Here is a 20,129-nt window from a genome sequence, read left to right on the forward strand (position 1 = left end):
GAAAGGCTAACAGGGGAGGGGAATATACGTCTGATGGTGGCAGCATCCCGCTGGAGGGGGATGGGGTGGTGAAATAGTGGCTCATTTCCAGCAATTTCTGATTTTTGTTGCTAATTTGCAGAATCCAAAGTGTTGTGGTTTTAATGTTCAGTAATTTTATCAATTAAATGGTTTAACTTGAAATCAATTGAAATGAACATTTTGAATTTTGTTTCAGCAATAAGCCCTAATGTAAACTCAAATGTTTTCTTAATTGAATTTTAAATGTGACAATTTAGTAAGTAAAAAAATAGTCTTGGTGCTTGCATCAAGCTGATCAGTTTTTAGATTAGATTAGATTAGATTACAGTGTGGAAACAGGCCCTTCGGCCCAACAAGTCCACACCGACCCGCCGAAGCGAAACCCACCCATACATTTACCCATTACCGAACACTACGGGCAATTTAGTATGGCCAGTTCACCTGACCCTGCACATCTTTGGACTGTGGGAGGAAACCGGAGCACCCGGAGGAAACCCACGCAGACACGGGGAGAACGTGCAAACTCCACACAGTCAGTCGCCAGAGTCGGGAATTGAACCAGGGTCTCTGGCGCTGCGAGGCAGCAGTGCTAACCACTGTGCCACCGTGCCGCCCACAGCTTCAGAAATATTTTTGCTTTCACAGTCTATTTTATTTCATTTCTTTAAAATAAAGCTACTGTGGTGAGATTAAGCAAAAGAGGGATTCTGCAGTTGCAGTAAAAATTCAATTGCTTTATAATATTGAGTTTGACTCACACTGATGACTGAAATGATACATTGGGAACTCCAGAGATAATATTATTGAATTACTGCATTGAAAGAAAAGTGAATGGGAACTCATTATTTTGTGGTCATATTTTAATGCATTTATGTTGTTTTATGATGATCCCTACTGAGGTTTATACTGGATAAGTCCGATCCCAGATAGGAACCTGACTTGATAGATCATATTTTATTTACTTTGGGTTTAATTAAGTGGTCCTTCACTCAAACATAAGCATGCAATAATGAAGGATTTGGTTTAACAACAAAATAGAAGTTTATTACAAAATGAAAGTGGATAAAATAGATTAATCCAAAATAACTACTTACAACATAAATTCACAGATTTTAAACACAGTAAAAGTATGATGCTATTTATCCTAAATCTCACTTTTTTATGAATTGAAACAAAATGAAACCGCTTTTGTATGGTACCCAAAACACACCCCCATACAGTTCCCAAAAGACAACTTGTAATATGCTCACACCTGAATCCCAGTGTACTATTTCCATGCTTCAAAAACAATTTTTAAAATAAATTGCCATGGTTACAAAAATACTTATAAGTTAACCATAAATTTCAGTTACACTGAAAATCCCACTGGAGGGTTTATTAACCCCAAAACCAGAATCTTAGACCGCGCGCACACAGTTACATTCACCATATCATTGGTGTTTAAATTTAAGTTAATCGTTGGGGAATATAAGTATACTGAGGCAAATTCTTCATTTCAGTGGTGCTTTTTTGGTCTATACTATAAATAAGGATTATATTTGGCTACATAAGGTAACTGTAATAGAGTGTAATTCAGGTTTTGGCACTCAGACTTTCTTTTAATTTGCAGTGAAGGTAGTAATTTGACACCAGCACATCACTTCCCTGACTTCAGATTTAAGACCTATGCTCCAGTGGCGTTTCGTTACTTTAGGGAACTCTTTGGCATTCGACCAGATGATTATTTGGTGAGTCTGGTTATTTTGAATACTGGGTATTGTATGCCACAACTCCTTTTCAGTTGAATTGTATTTCATACGTGAAACAAAATTATACTTGCTCATTCTCTCTAGTGAATTGCATGGAATGTTATCATGGGCTTTATTGAGGCAGTGACTGTGGGTGGATTTGTGATATTTATTTTAATATGTATAGCATGCTGTGTGACATACACGATAACAATAGTGGAATTGTAATTTAAACTTGGGCCCTGTCTGGAGCCAGTATTTTGAATAGTGTAGCCCTGTGATGAACAGTCTGTAACTTTAGGCCTGGAGCAGATGCAAAATGAAATTTAGTGTGACAGTCGTGAATATCATAACACTTCAGTGCTTTGGTTTTACATTTGAATTTTCTCCCACCCAATAAAATGCTTATAACCTCGCATTGGGGAAGGATATTAAATTCTGCTCACTAATTGGTGATCTGACTTCCATGTTGGAAGCTAAAGCTAGTCAATCATTCAAGTGTCTTACAAGCAAAACATGAGATCTTCAACTTTATTTATCTTTTATATTAAAATTTTAACTATATTTGTTATTTAAATGAGCTCCTATACTCAACACAAAATGACACTGTATCAAAGAATTAACTGGTTTCATGATTCAAATACCCTCCCTCCGATTTTTGTCAGACTGATTCAGGTCATTGTCTTACACTTTCATCAGATTTTTATTGTGTCAGCTGTTCTTGAGTTTGTTGCAAGATTAACAATATAAACTGACGATCAACTATGTTGGTGAAGGGTTCGTCACATAAATGGCAGGCAGAAAAGATTGATATTTGTGAGGCCAACATTCTCTCCTTCTTCTGAAATGCCCTAAAACCCTAGCCAGTGTGCCACCCATGCCGATCCCTTGTGACCTTCATTCTACAAAACCGACGTAGTCTGGATTTCTTGTTTAGGTGAGTTGCCAGTGGCTGCTGTCACTTCCCTGGTGACACTGACAGCAGTGAGGATCTGCAACCTCTGAATGTTCATCAGCCCTTTGGAGCTGGAATTACTGCTATTCTTTGATTCCATGGAAAGCTGTCTACTGGCTACTTAATGCCTGGCTAGTATTTACTGTGCTGCATTTTCCTTGAAAGAAATGAGAGAAAGTGAGAACTGCAGATGCTGGAGAGTCAGTCGAAGAGTGTGGCACTGGAAAAGCACAGCAGGTCAGGCGGCATCCAAGGTGCAGGAGAATTGACATTTAAGGCATAAGCCCTTCATGGATGGGCAGCAAGGTGGCTCAGTGGTTAGCACTGCTGCTTCACAGCACCAGGGACCCAAATTTGATTCCAGCCTCAGGCGACTGTCTGTGTGGAATTTGTATATTCTCCCCATGTCAGCGTGGGTTTCCTCCCACAGTCCAAAAATGTGCAGGTTAGGTGAATTGGCCATGCTAAATTGCCTGTAGTGTTTTAAGTGCATCATTCTGGGTGGGTTACTGTTCGGAGGGTCAGTGTGGACTTGTTGGGCCGAAGGGCCTGTTTCCACAAGGGAATTAAATCTAATCTAATGATGAAGGGTTTATGCCCAAAACGTCAACTCTCCTGCTCCTCAGATGCTGCCTGATGAGCTGTGCTTTTCCAGCGTCACAGTTTTCGACACCAAAGGAAATAATATAGGCGTCTTGTCATCTCTTCAGTTGATGGGTTAGACCCTTTTGGCTGGATTAAATTCTTTAGAACATTATACGAAATTCCTGTTTAGTCTTTATTTCAATTCTCCCAAAGTGTTGACGAGATTATGCATCCTGAGGCAGGATCTTATTTTTAATCTAGCACTTCATATAGGTATATGCTGAACAATAAAATTGTAAATAACAGAGGGTGAGTATATTTATAAACAAAGTAGTTTGCTGGGCTATCACCGGCAATTTTGGTTGTTTTTTTTTTGTCCATAATTACAACTTTCAGTACTTTCTCTGCAGATGCATGTAGACTTTTAATATATTGTGTATCTGGCAATCAAAATTCTAAAACAAAAGCAAAATATTGTGATGCTGGAAATTTGAAATAAATACAAAGCACTGGAGAAACTCCGGTCTAGCAGCATCTGTGGAGTAGGAAACACATACTTCCAGTCCAATATGATTTCTTTGGAACTGAAGAGAGAGGTGAAAATGTAATGGAATTTATACTGTAGAAAAAGATGGAGAGAGCAATTGGAACAGAAGGGAAAGTTAGAAAGGAGATAAGATCACAACTATCACAGAAGAAAAGATAAAGGGAGAGTAATGATTGGAGGAAAGAGTGAAATATCCAGAGTAAATATTAATAATGGAATATATTCAGCTGTGCTCAAAGCAAAACCAAATAAACCAGACACTGAGGAGTGGAGTGGGACACCAAATTGAAGAACATAGTTGAGTCCCCAAGGTTGTTAAATGCCTGAACTGAGGTGGTGTTCTGCAAATGTGTTGAACTTCATTGGAGCATTGCAGTATCTCTACAGTGGAAATGTGAGCATGATAACAAAATTTATTAAATGGCAAGTGACCAGAATGATAGGATTGTTGTTGCAGACTGCAAAATGGTTACCCAGACTATGTTCATCCTAATGCAGAAGAAACTGTGTTTTGAGCAGTTATTACAGTAGCCTAGATTGAAAGAAGTACAAGTAAATTGCTGCTTCACCCGGACAGAGTTTTTGGGCCATGGGTGGTGAGGAGAGAAGGTGTAAAAGGGCCAAATGAGTGTATGGTAGTTGCAATGGGAGGAGAGTGAGGCATTGGGTGATGGAAAAGTGGTCCAAATGTTAGGGATGAACTTTAGTTCTAAAGGGAACTAAAGGTCCCTTTAGAACTCTGACATAGAAGAGGAGGGAAGATGTATTTGATGATGGCACTATCAAATTCGAAGTAGCAGAAATGGTGGAGGATGACGCTTTTGAATATGGATGCTGGTGGAGTATAAAGGGCGCAAAGGGTAACCTATCACAAATCAGGGAGGGAGCAGAAAGGTTCAGATCAGAAATGTGGAAAAATGCTTCAGCCAGGGCTGAAAAAGGATGGAGAAGGGCAGGATTTCCTCTCGAGTAAAAAGGGAACACTTGTCTGAAGCACATTGTGGAAGGTAGCATTTTTGGTACAGATGTAATTTTACAATCCCTACTCAGTGAGATTCTCTGGTATATATATCTGAATGTTTACAAAGCAAACCTCTAAATGTTTTGTTATTAATAAATGAAGAAATACTGTGGTTTAAATACTTTTCAAGCCACTAAAAAATTAGCTGGGTACATTAGTGGTAAATGTATCACCATAAGTTGGATTCTGGATAAAAGTTTGCTCTCTTGACGTGTTTTCTCACAGTATTCATTGTGCAATGAACCCTTGATTGAACTCTCCAATCCTGGTGCCAGTGGTTCTCTCTTTTATGTGACAAGTGATGATGAGTTCATAATAAAGACTGTTGTAAACAAAGAAGCAGAATTTCTGCAAAAGTTGCTTCCAGGTTATTATATGGTGAGTGAATTTTATTTCTATCACACCAATCCCCATTTTTATCTGCTCCTCTAATGAAGATCTTGACCCTTGCCGGACTGTTGTTCCATGACCATAACATCGACACCATAATCCTTTGGTACCTCATACAATGGCTACTCACATGAGGCATGAGGTGCCACATGGCAGGAGGTTGTTAGACATATTTGTGTGAAATCTGCACTTCTTATCAGCCATAGAACATAGAACAATACAGCACAGAACAGGCCCTTCGGCCCACGATGTTGTGCCGAACATTTGTCCTAGCTTAAGCACCCATCCATGTACCTATCCAATTGCTGCTTAAAGGTCACCAATGATTCTGACTCTGCCACTCCCACAGGTAGCGCATTCCATGCCCCCACCACTCTCTGGGTAAAGAACCCACCGCTGACATCTCCCCTATACCTTCCACCCTTCGTGGGCGGCACGGTGGCACAGTGGTTAGCACTGCTGCCTCACAGCGTCAGAGACCCGGGTTCAATTCCCGCCTCAGACGACTGACTGTGTGGAGTTTGCACGTTCTCCCCGTGTCTGCGTGGGTTTCCTCCGGGTGCTCCGGTTTCCTCCCACCATCCAAAGATGTGCAGGGTCAAGGTGAATTGGCCATACTAAATTGCCTGTAGTGTTAGGTAAGGGGTAAATGTAGGGGTATGGGTGGGTTTCACTTCGGCGGGTCGGTGTGGACTTGTTGGGCCGAAGGGCCTGTTTCCACACTGTAATCTAATCTAATCACCTTAAATTTATGTCCCCTTGTAACACTCTGTTGAACTCGGAGGAAAAAGTTTCTGACTGTCTACTCTATCTATTCCTCTGATCATCTTATAAACCTCTATCAAGTCACCCCTCATCCTTCGCCGTTCCAACGAGAAAAGGCCTAGCACTCTCAACCTATCCTCGTACGACCTATTCTCCATTCCAGGCAACATCCTGGTAAATCTTCTCTGCACCCTCTCCAAAGCTTCCACATCTTTCCTAAAGTGAGGTGACCAGAACTGCACACAGTACTCCAAATGTGGCCTAACCAAAGTCCTGTACAGCTGCAACATCACTTCACGACTCTTGAATTCAATCCCTCTGCTAATGAACGCTAATACACCATAGGCCTTCTTACAAGCTCTATCCACCTGAGTGGCAACTTTCAAAGATCTATGAACATAGACCCCAAGATCCCTCTGTTCCTCCACCTTACTAAGAACCCTACCGTTAACCCTGTATTCCGCATTCTTATTTGTCTTTCCAAAATGGACAACCTCAGGCAGGGTTGAACTCCATCTGGCACTCCTCAGCCCAGCTCTGCATCATATCTTTGCAGCCGACAACAGCCCTCCTCATTATCCACAACTCCACCAATCTTTGTATCATCTGCAAATTTACTGACCCACCCTTCGACTCCCTCAGCCAAGTCATTAATAAAAATTACAAACAGCAGAGGACCCAGAACTGATCACTGCGGAACTCCACTTGTAACTGGGCTCCAGGCTGAATATTTACCATCTACCACCACTCTCTGACTTCGACCGGTTAGCCAGTTTTCTATCCAATTGGCCAAATTTCCCTCTATCCCATGCCTCCTGACTTTCCGCATAAGCCTACCATGGGGAACCTTATCAAATGCCTTACTAAAATCCATGTATACTGCATCCACTGCTCTACCCTCATCCACATGCTTAGTCACCTCCTCAAAGAATTCAATAAGACTTGTAAGGCAAGACCTACCCTTCACAAATCCGTGCTGGCTGTCCCTAATCAAGCAGTGTCTTTCCAGATACTCATAAATCCTATCCCTCAGTACCCTTTCCATTACTTTGCCTACCACCGAAGTAAGACTAACTGGCCTGTAATTCCCGGGGTTATCCCTATTCCCTTTTTTGAACAGGGGCACAACATTCGCCACTCTCCAGTCCCCTGGTACCACCCCCGTTGACGGTGAAGACGAAAAGATCATTGCCAACGGTACTGCAGTTTCCTCTCTTGCTTCCCACATAATCCTAGGATATGTCCCGTCAGGCCCGGGGGACTTGTCTATCCTCAAGTTGTTCAAAATGTCCAACACATCTTCCTTCCTAACAAGTATTTCCTCTAGCTTACCAGTCCGATTCACACTCTCCTCTTCAACAATACGGTCCCTCTCGTTCGTAAATACTGAAGAAAAGTACTCATTCAAGACCTCTCCTATCTCTTCCGACTCAATACACAGTCTCCCACTACTGCCCATGATCGGACCTACCCTCGTTCTCGTCATCCTCATGTTTCTCACATATGCATAAAATGCCTTGGGGTTATCCTTGATCCTATCCGCCAAAGATTTTTCATGCCCTCTCTTAGCTCTCCTAATCCCTTTCTTCAGGTCCTTTCTGGCTATCCTGTATCCCTCCACTGCTCTGTCTGAACCCTGTTTCCTCAACCTTATGTAAGCCTCCTTCTTCCTCTTTACAAGACATTCAACCTCCCTCGTCAACCAAGGTTCCCTCACACGACCATCTCTTTCCTGCCTGCCAGCAGCCTAACTGCTGTGCAATCTCTGATATATAAATATTTCTATTCCATTTCAATGTACCCATTAATGTAAAATTGAATGTTAATATTAAAATGAAATGACATCCAATGACTAAGGATAAATTTAGAAATTTGGCAGAGGCTGGAACAGGTTGATCACCAGGCTTTGTGCTGCCAGACATTTTGCTGAGATGTTCCTGCCTCATGACTGTTTTTGATGAGAATGGTTCAAGGGCTGCCTTAAGCAGCTGATATCCAATTATGCCTTATAATCAGGCTGTTAGTGCACACACCCTGACGACTGATTGGTCTAGTTATTAACAAAGTTGGTTATCAGTTACTGATAGAACATGGGGAATTGGGACTTTCTAATCAAAATTTAGCCAGAAGTCTTCACATGTCATTATCCCGTGTTCTTGTCATGTGAAGGATGATATTAGTTCATTTATTACACTAAATATATTGAAAGTAGTTGCTCTGTTTTGTTCCAGAATCTGAATCAAAACCCAAGGACTCTATTGCCAAAGTTTTATGGACTTTATTGTGTCCAGTCTGGTGGCAAAAATATCCGAGTGGCAGTGATGAATAATGTGTTACCACGAGTAGTGAAGATGCATTTGAAGTATGATTTAAAAGGTTCAACTTACAAACGGAGAGCTTCAAAAAAAGAGCGTGAGAAATGCAGGCCAACATTCAAAGACCTGGACTTCATGCAGGATTTCTCAGATGGTTTATTATTAGATGCAGACATGAATAGTGCTCTAATTAAAACCCTGCAGAGAGATTGTCTGGTAAGGCTAGAATGTGTTATAGAGCTTTAAGTGAAAAAGGTAATGTGACTTAACAGTAATGTTCTAGTATAGGCTCAATGCATAGAGCAAGGAACTGATTTAGAAAATACATTTTTAATGATTTGATGAAATAATACTCAGGAAAGATGAAGAACATGAATGTCAAAATGTGCAAGAGACAGAAAAAAAAAATTAAATTAAAGAAGATTTCTTTAAGGGAGTTCTGGCACCACCATAGAAGTTATGATTTGAGTGGCCATGAATGTTGCCATCCAGAATGATCATTCTTTTGGAATGGGGAATAATAAGTAAAAATTGGAATGAGTATTTTTCTAACACACTTCTAAATCTTTGACTCAATTGTCTGATGAAAAGTTTATCTGACCAAAATATTTCTTGGGGAGATATGGTGTACCTTTGATTTAGCCACTGTATATTTTAAAATATTTTAATTCTAGTTTGATCAATTTTGTGTTGTCAGTCAAGTTTTCAAGGATTGTTTGACTTCCTCTTATTCCTGTTTGGTGTGCCATTAATTATTGTCATTTCTGTCTTCCCTGTGATATTAATAGGTGCTTGAGAGCTTTAAAATCATGGATTACAGTTTGTTGTTAGGAGTTCACAATTTGGACCAAGCAGAACGTGAGAGACAGGCTGAGGGATTACTAAGTACTTCTGATGAGAAACGACCAATTGCACAGAAAGCTCTATATTCCACGGCCATGGAATCTATTCAAGGTGGAACTTCACGGGGTGAATCGATCGACACAGATGATACGTATGTAACATATTTTTAAAAAGAAGTCTTCATTTTAACTTATAGTTTGCAAATGACAGAGCATGATATTAATTTGAACTTGGTTTTTATCAACTGCTGTTGAGTAAATGCAATATGAATCAAACTTGAAACCGTATTGTTGAATTAAAGGCCTTCATTCTGAGTCTTTAAAAGATGCCCCCTCTTACACCAATGAGAATTCCTATTTGTCTTCCCCAGACTCTCAACCTAACAGCTAAATGGTTAAATAGTTTTGTTTTACCTAAATTCATTTTGAGATCGATTATTTAAACTTCAACATGACTTTTGTCCAAAGTTACTTGTTACAATCATAGGCCCCATCCTTGTTGTATCTTGGTGACACTGCTGGGAATTGTATGAATAGCTTAATGACAGTAGAGATAAGTAAGATCCATGTGTCAAGAGAAGACCACTAGAAACATCTTTTAGCATTAAATGGTCTATTACAACTGAATGCTTAATGAGGTGATCTGCACTTGCATATTGAAGAAATTGTGGAAACTAATTGACAATTAGGTTCAAGTTTTGTAACTTAAGAAGGAAGTCCAGAAAAAAATGTTTTCTGTTACTGTGAGAAGTTGGTCTCATTTGTTCATTACTGTAAAATGTTACATTATTAGGTTATAACATAACATTTACATTTTCTCCTCTTTGTGTTAGGATGGGAGGTATCCCTGCCATAAATGGCAAAGGAGAGAGACTTCTCTTGTACATCGGTATAATTGACATTTTACAGTCTTACAGGTAGGCATTTGTTTCATAGAGTTGAATAGTTTTTCATTTTAACATTCTGTATTATTAAAAATATAATACAGATCACTGGTTTTGTTAATTTTATTTTCTCTTTTAGATCCTGTCCAGTTTTTGAATGTAGATTTGTATGGCCTCCAGTACCTCACTAAGTAGCCTTCATTTGAGTTTGGCGATTAAAAATCGTGCAAAGTGACTTAGCAGCTAAGCTTAATTTTGTCATTATGATACTTCAAGCAGGAGTTGCTTGATAGCAGTAAAATGCTGGAAATGTGGAACTGTTTTGTTAGCTTAATCCAGAATTCGATGACTACACTACATCCCAGTTGCTGAATGTCAACCTGGGAGAAATTGCCACATCAGAGGTGCAAAGAGCCATTGAGAGCCTGAAGGACAGCAAGGCACTTAAGATTGCTGAGATACCATTAGAGCTACTGAATCATGAGTAAGACACTCTCACAACGGATTTGTTCAACACTACCTGGATCATGAGATGATGAGGAAATTTGAGGAGATAAGGAAAATCGTCAAGCTTCCGTTAAACTGGAACAACTGTACCTGGCAAGATCTTCAGCACAGTGTTCCTCAACAGATTAAAGCAGAAGTAGATGTAACATTTGTGAAGATTAACAAGGTTCCTAAGTGGCAGACCATGCAGTGAGCAGTTCTTTACATTCAGTCTAGATTACGAAAAGCCATTTGTTACTAATTTTATTGATTTCGAGAAGGCTTTTGATTGCATCCATTGGAAGTCATACTGGTCCCTTTCAAGGCAGTATGGCATGCAGGAATGGTGAATTTGTTTCTTCAAAGCCTTGTACCCCAACTCCAGCTATCGCGTTAAGATCAGCTCGGGCATGGCAGATGACTCCTTCAGAGAATTATGGTAAGGTTGTGCACACTTCATGGTTATTGATTTCATCATGAGCAAAGTGATTATAGATGCAGACTTTAACATCTTGTGGCAACAACACCAGTTGATAAAACTGGATTTTGTAGATTACATCATCTTGTTCACTGAAGAATCAATGACCCACCAAGACATGACCACAAGTCTGTAGTGTAGTGGCATCAAAGCTGGTCTGTGCGTCTGTTGTGAGAAGATCAAGACGATGATCGCTGGCTGGCAACAAGCCTCCCCTCCTTGTTAACATTGGACCCCAGAATATTAAAGACGTAGATCACTTTCTCTTCCTAAAAAAGGAAGGGTGTTATAGCGATTGACGTCCATACAAGAAGCAGCAAAGCAACATAAGTTTTCCAATCATTCGCATGATATGGGCATTTAACACCACCAACACTTAGATGAAGCTGCAACTCGACACACCTGATGTAATACCAAGTGCAGTCTATGCCAACGGGACATGGAAGAGAACAACAAAGGTGCCATATAAATTAGGCAATTTCCAACAGCGTTGCCTACATAAGATCCTGGGTATTCATGTGGAGAGATCACCAATTAGATGACTATGCAGAACAGGTCAGAGGTGCCAATAGGGCATTGTAATAGGTGGTATGTTGTGCCAGAGTGACAGTTAAATAGACAGGACCAGACTGGAAAAAAGACTGAGTTAACAAAGAAGATTTGGTGAAGTACATTTAAGAACGACTTTTAAATTAATTCATGGGATGTAGGAGTTACTGGTTGGTCACCATTTATTGCCCTTGAAAGATGGTGAGGTACCTTCTTGAACTGCCACAGTCCACTTAGCGTAGGTAGACCCACAATGTTGTTTAGAGGGAGTTCCAAGATTTTGACTGTGTCAATGAAGGCATAGCAGTGTGTTTCCAAATTGGGATTGAAAATAGTTTGGAGGGGAACTGGTCGGTGATGGTGTTCCATGGGTCTGCTGCCTTGCCCTTCCAGATGTTATTGGTCGTGAGTTTGGAAGATGCTGCCTAAGGAGTCTTGGTAAATTCAAGAGTGGGACAGTATCAGGACTGGAGTGAAAGGAATTGAAATAGGCTGGTGGCAGAGTGCCATATGGGACCACAGGGTCTAAGAGAGGAATTAAGACTAAGTGAAGGAGTCCAGCTGCTACTTTCGCCAAGGATAACTAGCTGCAGTCATACAACTGGGGACCTTACCCATCTGTGTAAATTAGATCCTCATTGGTTTTGCAAATTAGCCACTAAGGGCTGATGGCAATTTTCATTTCTCCCTGTTCGTATTCTTCCTAGACCTTAGCTTGTTCTATTAGTGCTGTTGTTGGAAATCAGATTTAACACTGAAGAGAGTGAGCATATCTATTGCACTGATGAAATTGTAATATTGGCAATTGTAGCAGACCTGTGCAACTGTATGATTTCACAAAGGAATGTGATTAATGTTCATATAATCTGTTTAATAATACCCCTTGAAGTTAAAGAGAGCAGTTCCCTGTTCTTCAAATAGTGTTATGGAATCTCTGTGTTCATTTCAAGGGATACCTAGATTTCATGTCATCTATCAATGCAGCAGTTCCATCACTGAAATGTCAGATTATATGCTGATGTCTATTTAATGCTTAAAGCCACAATCTTTTTCTGTTCTCACAAAAGTGCTAGAGTTTATTTTAGTTTTGAAGGATGTTTTTCATCTTAACTTAAATAGATTGAGATTTAATAAAAACTAATGGTAATCTCATTTACAAATGTTTATTTTTCAGATTAATCAAGAAATTAGAACACACTTGGAAAGCACTTGTTCATGATGGTGTAGGTTTTCATCTTAAAATGCTTCAATAGAAATATTTCATATCAACGCTACACTCTATGGTAACATTGCCTGTACTTTTATCAGTATACAGGAAATCATGGGAAACCAGTTGCAACTTTCAGTTGAAGCTCTGGTTTTGCATCCAGGATTTCATTTTTAATTATCTCCTGATTGTCAAACAAAATGTAAAAATAAAACTAAAAAGTCTTCTGAAATCTTTTAGCACAGAGAAGAAATAGCGCACGTGCATACAAAGTGTTCATGTCTTTTTGGTACCTTGGTGCCTAATAGTTAACTATTTTAATGATTTGATTGTACAACTCTGCAGTAGTTATTTATAACTGGTTTAACTTTAAGAATAGCTACTCCTTTACAAAAATGTAACAGTTGACTGATATTATCATTCCTGTTTGATTTTACAGGATACTGTGTCAGTGCACAGGCCAAACTTCTATGCTGAAAGGTTTTATAAATTTATGAGCAACACTGTCTTCAGAAAGACATCATGTAAGTAAGGATTATGCTTTAGTTAGAGATCGTCTTTCATTCTGGTAGAGTCATAGCCGTACAGCACGAAACAGACCTTCAGTCCAACTTGTCCATGCTGACCAGATAAATCTTGTCCCATTTGTAAGCAGTTTGATCATATCCCTCTAAACCATTTCTATTCACATACCTATCCAGATGTCTTTTAAGTGTTGTAATTGTACCAGGTGCAACCACTTCCCCTAGCAGCTCATTCCACACGTGCACCACCCTTGGCATGAAAGAATTGCCCCTTAAGTTCCTTTTAAATCTTTCCCCTCTCACCTTAAACCTATGCTGTCTAGTTTTGGACTTGCTGACCTCTGAGGGGGAAAAAGACCTTGTCTATTTACCCTAACCTCAGTCTCTGGCCCTCCAGGGAAAATAGCCCCAGCCTTTTCAGCCTCTCCTTACAGCTCAAACCCTCCAACCCTGGCAACATCCTTGTAAATCTTTGCTGAACCCTTTCACGTTTCACAACAAACAAAAATTGCTATGAAATGATTTAGAAAGGTTTTTTTAAAAAAACACTCAGATCACTGTGGAATCCACATGTTACGCAACCCAGCAGTATCTTGCCTGAATGATTATTTGTTATGCTTGAGTTTGGACAGAGAGGCGACAGATAGTTTTACTATCTGGATGTGCCAACTAAACTTGATCTTATTCAAATATATCCATCTCCAAAAGAGGATGTCTAACAGTTACCTTGACGATGGGAAACAGGGAGGCTGATCTAATGTCCTATTTCTGCAGTACAGATATTAGTACAGGATCAGAATCAAGCTTGTTCATTGGTATGGTATACTTCACCACAATCTGATACATTTCTCCACTGAAAAATAACTGATTTTACTGAAGTAGGTATTATCACATTCTTCAGAAATGTCAGAAGGTGTTTCATGCAGGATTAGTGACTTTTCTAGACTTCAGTAAATGTAATGCAACTGTTTTGCATGCAGCAAGATCTAAAAAAGATTAATCTTAGCTTTTGTTGAAACAAGAATCTTGATTTCACCATGTCCCAGTACAGTACAGTGGCATAGAGTCTTTAAGCATGATTTATGTTAAACTTGATGTCTGATTTGTCTCATTCATTGACGTTCATTTAGCATTTCAATTTCATAACACGACAGCCTTGAAGTCGTCCCCATCCAAAAAAGGACGGGCTTCTCTTCCAGTTCCTAAATATATTGGTCCAGGGCAAGCGTTTTCTGCCAGTCAGATTCCTACAGAAGATGAAGATAAACGGTATGACCTGCGGGGAGCCAGGAGCTTCCCAACTCTTGAAGATGAAGGTAATTGCCCCTACAACAAAATCCCTTCAAATTTTTATTTTCATCAATAATTCTTTTCATAAAAATGTAAGAAATATATGCAAGCCCCACAGTACCTTGAGTTTGATCTGCCAGCCAGCAGAACACACTGGTCTTTTGCCAGGATTCCATTTTCATGCCATATTACCATATCCTTAATATTTCTGGACTTTGAAAGAATGATTGATCTCAGCCTTGAGTACATTTGGTGACTGAGTATCCATAGTCCTCTCGTGTAGGTTCACAGTCCTCAGAGTGAAGAAATTTGGACTCATCCTCAGACTCAAAACAAAATAGTGGAATCCCTGTATAACAGATGTGGTTATCCAAGGTTTACCGCAGCCTGAAAATATTACATGGAACATTCTGGAAATAATTCCAGGGGCTGCTGGGGAGGTAAATTTCCAATTTAAATGATAAGGTTTGCTCTTATCTATAGTTTTGGGGATCTGCAGTAGGTCTTAGAACATATCACCCATATATACAGGGTGGGGGGTGCATACCTGTACCTATCCCGAGACTATTCCTCCCGATTCTAGAATTTTCAATCGAGGAAACAACTTCTCAGAAATTACCGTGTCAAATTCCTTGAGAATTTTACCTGGCTATGTGTTCTACTAGTACTGACTGTGTGATGTGTCATGTTGATTTCTTTCTTTCTCTTGTGAAAAATGTTGAGATGAAGAAGTATGTTATGACAGTAAAATAAGTTTGATAAAATATACATTATAATGGGGAGGGATAAAAAAATCCTTCTAATCTGTCAAGTCTGTTTCAAAATTGAGATGCCTATTGCACAAAACTATTTAAAGCACTGGAGAATTAATTTTGGGAAGGGAATGTTTGGGAACATCTGGAAGATTCTTTTCTGACCTCCTTAAACAATCAAAACTGGCTGAAAAGATCACAAACTTTTAACTTTGTCGTTTTTCTAAGATGTGATTTCTTGCTCCACCAGGACTTGAGATACCTGTTCTTTGAAGATGCGCAAAGTGTCAACATTCACCAAAATGAGACAGTAACTTGTCCATAGCTTACAGTCTTTTGGAATTAACAATTAATCAAGCCTTGTCCTTACGTAACTTGTTTGCTGTGATTGTGACTTCTTGGCATTGGTCATGAAGAATGATGAATTTAAAGAATTAGTTAATGAATTAAGAGCTAAAGTATCAATTTTTATCTTTTAACTAATTCCTGATTTTCTTTCAATGTAAAGTATAAGTGCACTTCTGGTGTTGATTCCGTTCAAATGAGAATACCAGTGTACTGAAAGTTAAATGCCATTTACCATTTTCGCTCAATTTCCAGAACATAGAACCATAGAGATGTACAGCATGGAAACAGACCCTTCGGTCCAACCTGTCCATGCCAACCAGACATCCCAACCCAATCTAGTCCCACATGCCAGCACCCGGCCCATATCCCTCCAAACCCTTCCTATTCATATACCCATCCGAATGTCTCTTAAATGTTGCAATTGTACCAGCCTCCACTACATCCCCTGGCAGCTCATTCCATACATGTACCACCCTCTGCGTGAAAGAGTTGCCCCTCAGGTCTCTTTTATATCTTTCCCCTCTCACCCTAAACCTATGCCCTCTAGTTCTGGACTCCCCCACCCCAGGGAAAAGACTTTGTCTATTTATCCTATCCATGGCCCTCATAATTTTGTTAACCTCTATAAGAACACCCCTCAGGCTCCGACGCTCCAGGGAAAACAGCCCCAGCCTGTTTAGCCTCTCCCTGTAGCTTAGATCCTCCAACCCTGGCAACATCCTTGTAAATCTTTTCTGAACCCTTTCAAGTTTCACAACATCTTTCCGATAGGAAGGAGACCTGAATTGCACGCAATATTCCAACAGTGGCCTAACCAATGTCCTGTACAGCCACAACATGACCTCCCAACTCCTGTACTCAATACTCTGACCAATAAAGAAAAGCATACCAAATGCCGTCTTCACTATCCTATCTACCTGTGACTCCACGTTCAAGGAGCTATGAACCTGCACTCCAAGGTCTCTTTGTTCAGCATCACTCCCTAGGACCTTACCATTATGTGTATATGTCCTGCTAAGATTTGCTTTCCCAAAATGCAGCACCTCGCATTTATCTGAATTAAACTCCTTCTGCCACTTCTCAACCCATTGGCCCATCTGGTCCAGATCTTGTTGTAATCTGAGGTAACCCTCTTCGCTGTCCACTACACCTCCAATTTTGGTGTTATCTGCAAACTTACTAATTGTACCTCTTATGCTTGCATCCAAATTTTTATGTAAATGACAAAAGTTAGAGGATCCAGCACCAATCCTTGTGGCACTCCACTGGTCACAGGCCTCCAGTCTGAAAAACAACCCTCCACCACCACCCTCTGTCTTCTACCTTTGAGCCAGTTCTGTATCCAACATCTAAATCTATTTACAAAAATTTGTTGTCCTTCACTCCTAGCACAAATCATCTCATCCATAAATTTGCAGATCATTATCATAATGCCTATGTCCAGGAAATTAATGAAGGTAGTTAACAGCAAAGATTCTAACACTGATCCCTGAGAGAGATCTCTAATCAGTGGGTGGCATGGTGGCACAGTGGTTAGCACTGCTGCCTCACAGCGCCAGAGACCCAGGTTCAATTCCCGCCTCAGGCAACTGTCTTTGTGGAGCTTGCACATTCTCCCCGTGTCTGCGTGGGTTTCCTCCCACAGTCCAAAAATGTGCAGGTTAGGTGAATTGGCCATGCTAAATTGCCCGTAGTGTTAGGTGAAGGGGTAAATGTAGAGGAATGGGTCTGGGTGGGTTGCGCTTCGGCGGGTCGGTGTGGACCAGTTGGGCCGAAGGGCCTGTTTCCACACTGTAAGTAATTTAATCTAAGTAGATCTTACAGCTATGAATAAAAGTATTCTACGAATGGGCATACAGTTAAACCTCAATTCTTTGTAACCACTTTACACTGATTCCACAAAATTCTTGCCTGCACAGTTGCTTATTTTGAGGTCTCTGAAAATATATATTGACAGTGCCACCCGCTAATTAGTAAAAGGATTTTAGTAGGTTCTGGGACACAGTCAATTTTATCAGTATCTGTTGTTTCTGCCTAAATTAACTTCCTGATCTAAATTAACTTAAAAAGCATCCCTTATGATCAATTCGACAATCCTAATTGCAATTGATCTTAGACTGATTGGTCTACACTTCTCCTAATCTGATGTGTCATGCTTTTATGAAAATTAAAACTATGTAAGCACCCTTGCAATTCAAGGAAACAGTCCCTGTTACTAGTGAAATGTTGGTAAGGAGATGTTAAAACAAGTGTCCCAGCTCTTTAATCACTTTGTGTGCATGTCATTTGGACCCAGCATCCTGATTTATTTTAATTTTATGCGTTTTGCGTGTTATGTAAAGGATGACCAGAAAGCAGTTATATAGTCACAACATTGAGCTGAACAGGGTTCCTCATCACTCATTTTTAATTGAGATGATTTATCTTCATGCTGTGATAGGATAGTGGTTTCTTCTGATGGCGTTAGTAGTTATTTTTAATTTGCAACTTTTTTTTAGGATTATTGGGCCGGCCAGATCTCCTTCCTTGCACTCCCCCTTCATTTGAAGAAGCGACTACAGCTTCTATAGCAACAACTCTATCATCAACAACATCCTTGTCAATAACAGAACAGTCACCATCAGAAAGCTCAGAGCATCATCACCGCTACAGGTAAGTAGCGTGAATTTGAATCTTTTGGGTAGATTTAGCTTCAGTAACTAATCCATCTGTCTATCTGTATATTTTATGCTTTAGAAAATATCATTCATATCATTTTTTGGCTGTTTCTACTGATGATTGTAATACAGCTCAGTGGCTATTCCTTTATTCACCTTGTTAGCAGGCACTCTCTGTTGTCTATTGTACAGTTATAACTACCAGATCAGGGGTTCATATGGAAGTCTGAATGACTGTTACATGTCTTGAGAAAAAGTGCATCAGAAAGCACATTACTTACAAAATATATCTTATGCTTTTTCAAATTTTCTCCTCCTCTTTAGACTTCTTACCTGTTTACATCAGTGGCAATTAAAGGTTTCCTTAATCTGTCTCCTATTACATATGTGATGTCAATTCATGTTCTTATTGTCAGTAATTCATAGAATTATATATCTCAACTCTTGTGAGATGTACCAAAAAATGTAAATGCCAAGGTCATAATTCACGTAAGCTTTGGAGCCCCCAGACAGAGCTCCTTAGTTGATGGTAGAGATTTTAATATTAATTATTGTTGAGTTTTCTTCATGTTAATTCAAGTTGTGGAATTCTTTTGCAAGTCCTCCCTTTATTATAGCATATTTAGTCCCCTAATTTTATAGCGAGTTTTGAGAAGATTTGTAGGTCAGGTTGAGGTTCTGGATGTAGATTTGCTCACTGAGCTGGAAGGTTCATTTCCAGACGTTTCGTCTCTCTCCTAGGTAACATCTTCAGAAGCCTGGAGGCCCACTGAAGATGTTATCTAGTAGGGTGACAAAACGTCTGGAAATGAACCTTACAGCTCAGCGAGCAAACCTACATCCCCTAATTTATCTTTAGAATCATAAGTGGGGATGTTTGCTAATGATTGCACAGTGTTCAAGCACCATTCGTGACTAATCGAATACTGAAGCAGTACATGTTCAACTGCAACAAGACCTGAACAATATCCAGGCTTGAGCTGGCAAGTAACATTCGAATCACCTAAATACCAGATAATGATCATCTCCAGAGACAATCTAATCACTGCCCATTGACATTCAATGATGTTACAATCACTGCATTCCTTACTATCAATATCCTGAGGCTTACTGTTGGCCAGAAACGTAACTTATATGTACTCCATATAAATACAGTGACGACCACAGCAGGCCAGAGGTTAGGCAATTAACTTATCAAAGTCTGTCCAACATCTACAAGTCAGGAGTGTGACGGAATGCTCCCCATTTGCCTGGATGAGTGCAGCTCCAGCAACGCTCAAGAAAAAAACAACCTGCTTGGTTGGCACCACATCCATAAATGTCCACTCCTTCCACCACTAGCGCTCAGCAGCTGCAGTGTATACCAGCTGCAAGATGCACTGCAGAAATTTATCAAAATTCTTTTGACAGCACTTTCCAAACCCAGGACCAATACCATCTAAAATGACAAGATTCTTGTGAACTTAACTACCTGCAAGTTCTCTTTCAAACCATTCACCTTTAGTGTCATCGGGATGAATTCTGGAATTACCTCCATAGGGCTTTGTAGGTTTACTACAGCACATATAGTCATACAGCACAGAAACAGACCCTTCGATTCAACCAGGCAATGTCGAATGTAATCCAAATCTAAATAGTCCCACCTGCCTGTTCCTGGCCCATATACCTCCAAACTTTTCCTATTTATGCATCTATCCAAATGTCTTTTAAACATTGCATTTGTACGCACACCCACCACGTTCTCAGGAAGTTTATTCCATGCACGATCCACCCTTTGTATTTAAAA

General features: G+C 39.9%; 1 protein-coding gene across 4 annotated transcripts in view; it reads left to right on the plus strand.

Annotated features, from left to right (window-relative positions):
* Positions 1–20,129, plus strand: part of pip5k1ca (phosphatidylinositol-4-phosphate 5-kinase, type I, gamma a) — a 95,915-nt gene that overhangs the window by 55,319 nt on the left and 20,467 nt on the right. For 3 of the 4 annotated variants that reach the window (XM_043721007.2, XM_043721009.2, XM_043721010.2), the window contains exons 5-13: positions 1,631–1,748; positions 5,082–5,234; positions 8,243–8,542; positions 9,115–9,320; positions 10,002–10,085; positions 12,740–12,788; positions 13,212–13,296; positions 14,427–14,612; positions 18,185–18,338. In XM_043721007.2, the coding sequence (XP_043576942.2) occupies positions 1,631–1,748; positions 5,082–5,234; positions 8,243–8,542; positions 9,115–9,320; positions 10,002–10,085; positions 12,740–12,788; positions 13,212–13,296; positions 14,427–14,612; positions 18,185–18,338 (1,335 nt within the window). The remainder of the gene's footprint in view (positions 1–1,630; positions 1,749–5,081; positions 5,235–8,242; positions 8,543–9,114; positions 9,321–10,001; positions 10,086–12,739; positions 12,789–13,211; positions 13,297–14,426; positions 14,613–18,184; positions 18,339–20,129) is intronic. The other variant, XM_043721008.2, reaches the window with a different exon arrangement.

Source organism: Chiloscyllium plagiosum, unplaced genomic scaffold, assembly GCF_037043375.1.
Source record: "Chiloscyllium plagiosum isolate Xiang-an unplaced genomic scaffold, Cpla_swu_hap1 HiC_scaffold_28, whole genome shotgun sequence".
In the NCBI taxonomy this organism is placed as follows: Eukaryota; Metazoa; Chordata; class Chondrichthyes; order Orectolobiformes; family Hemiscylliidae; genus Chiloscyllium; species Chiloscyllium plagiosum.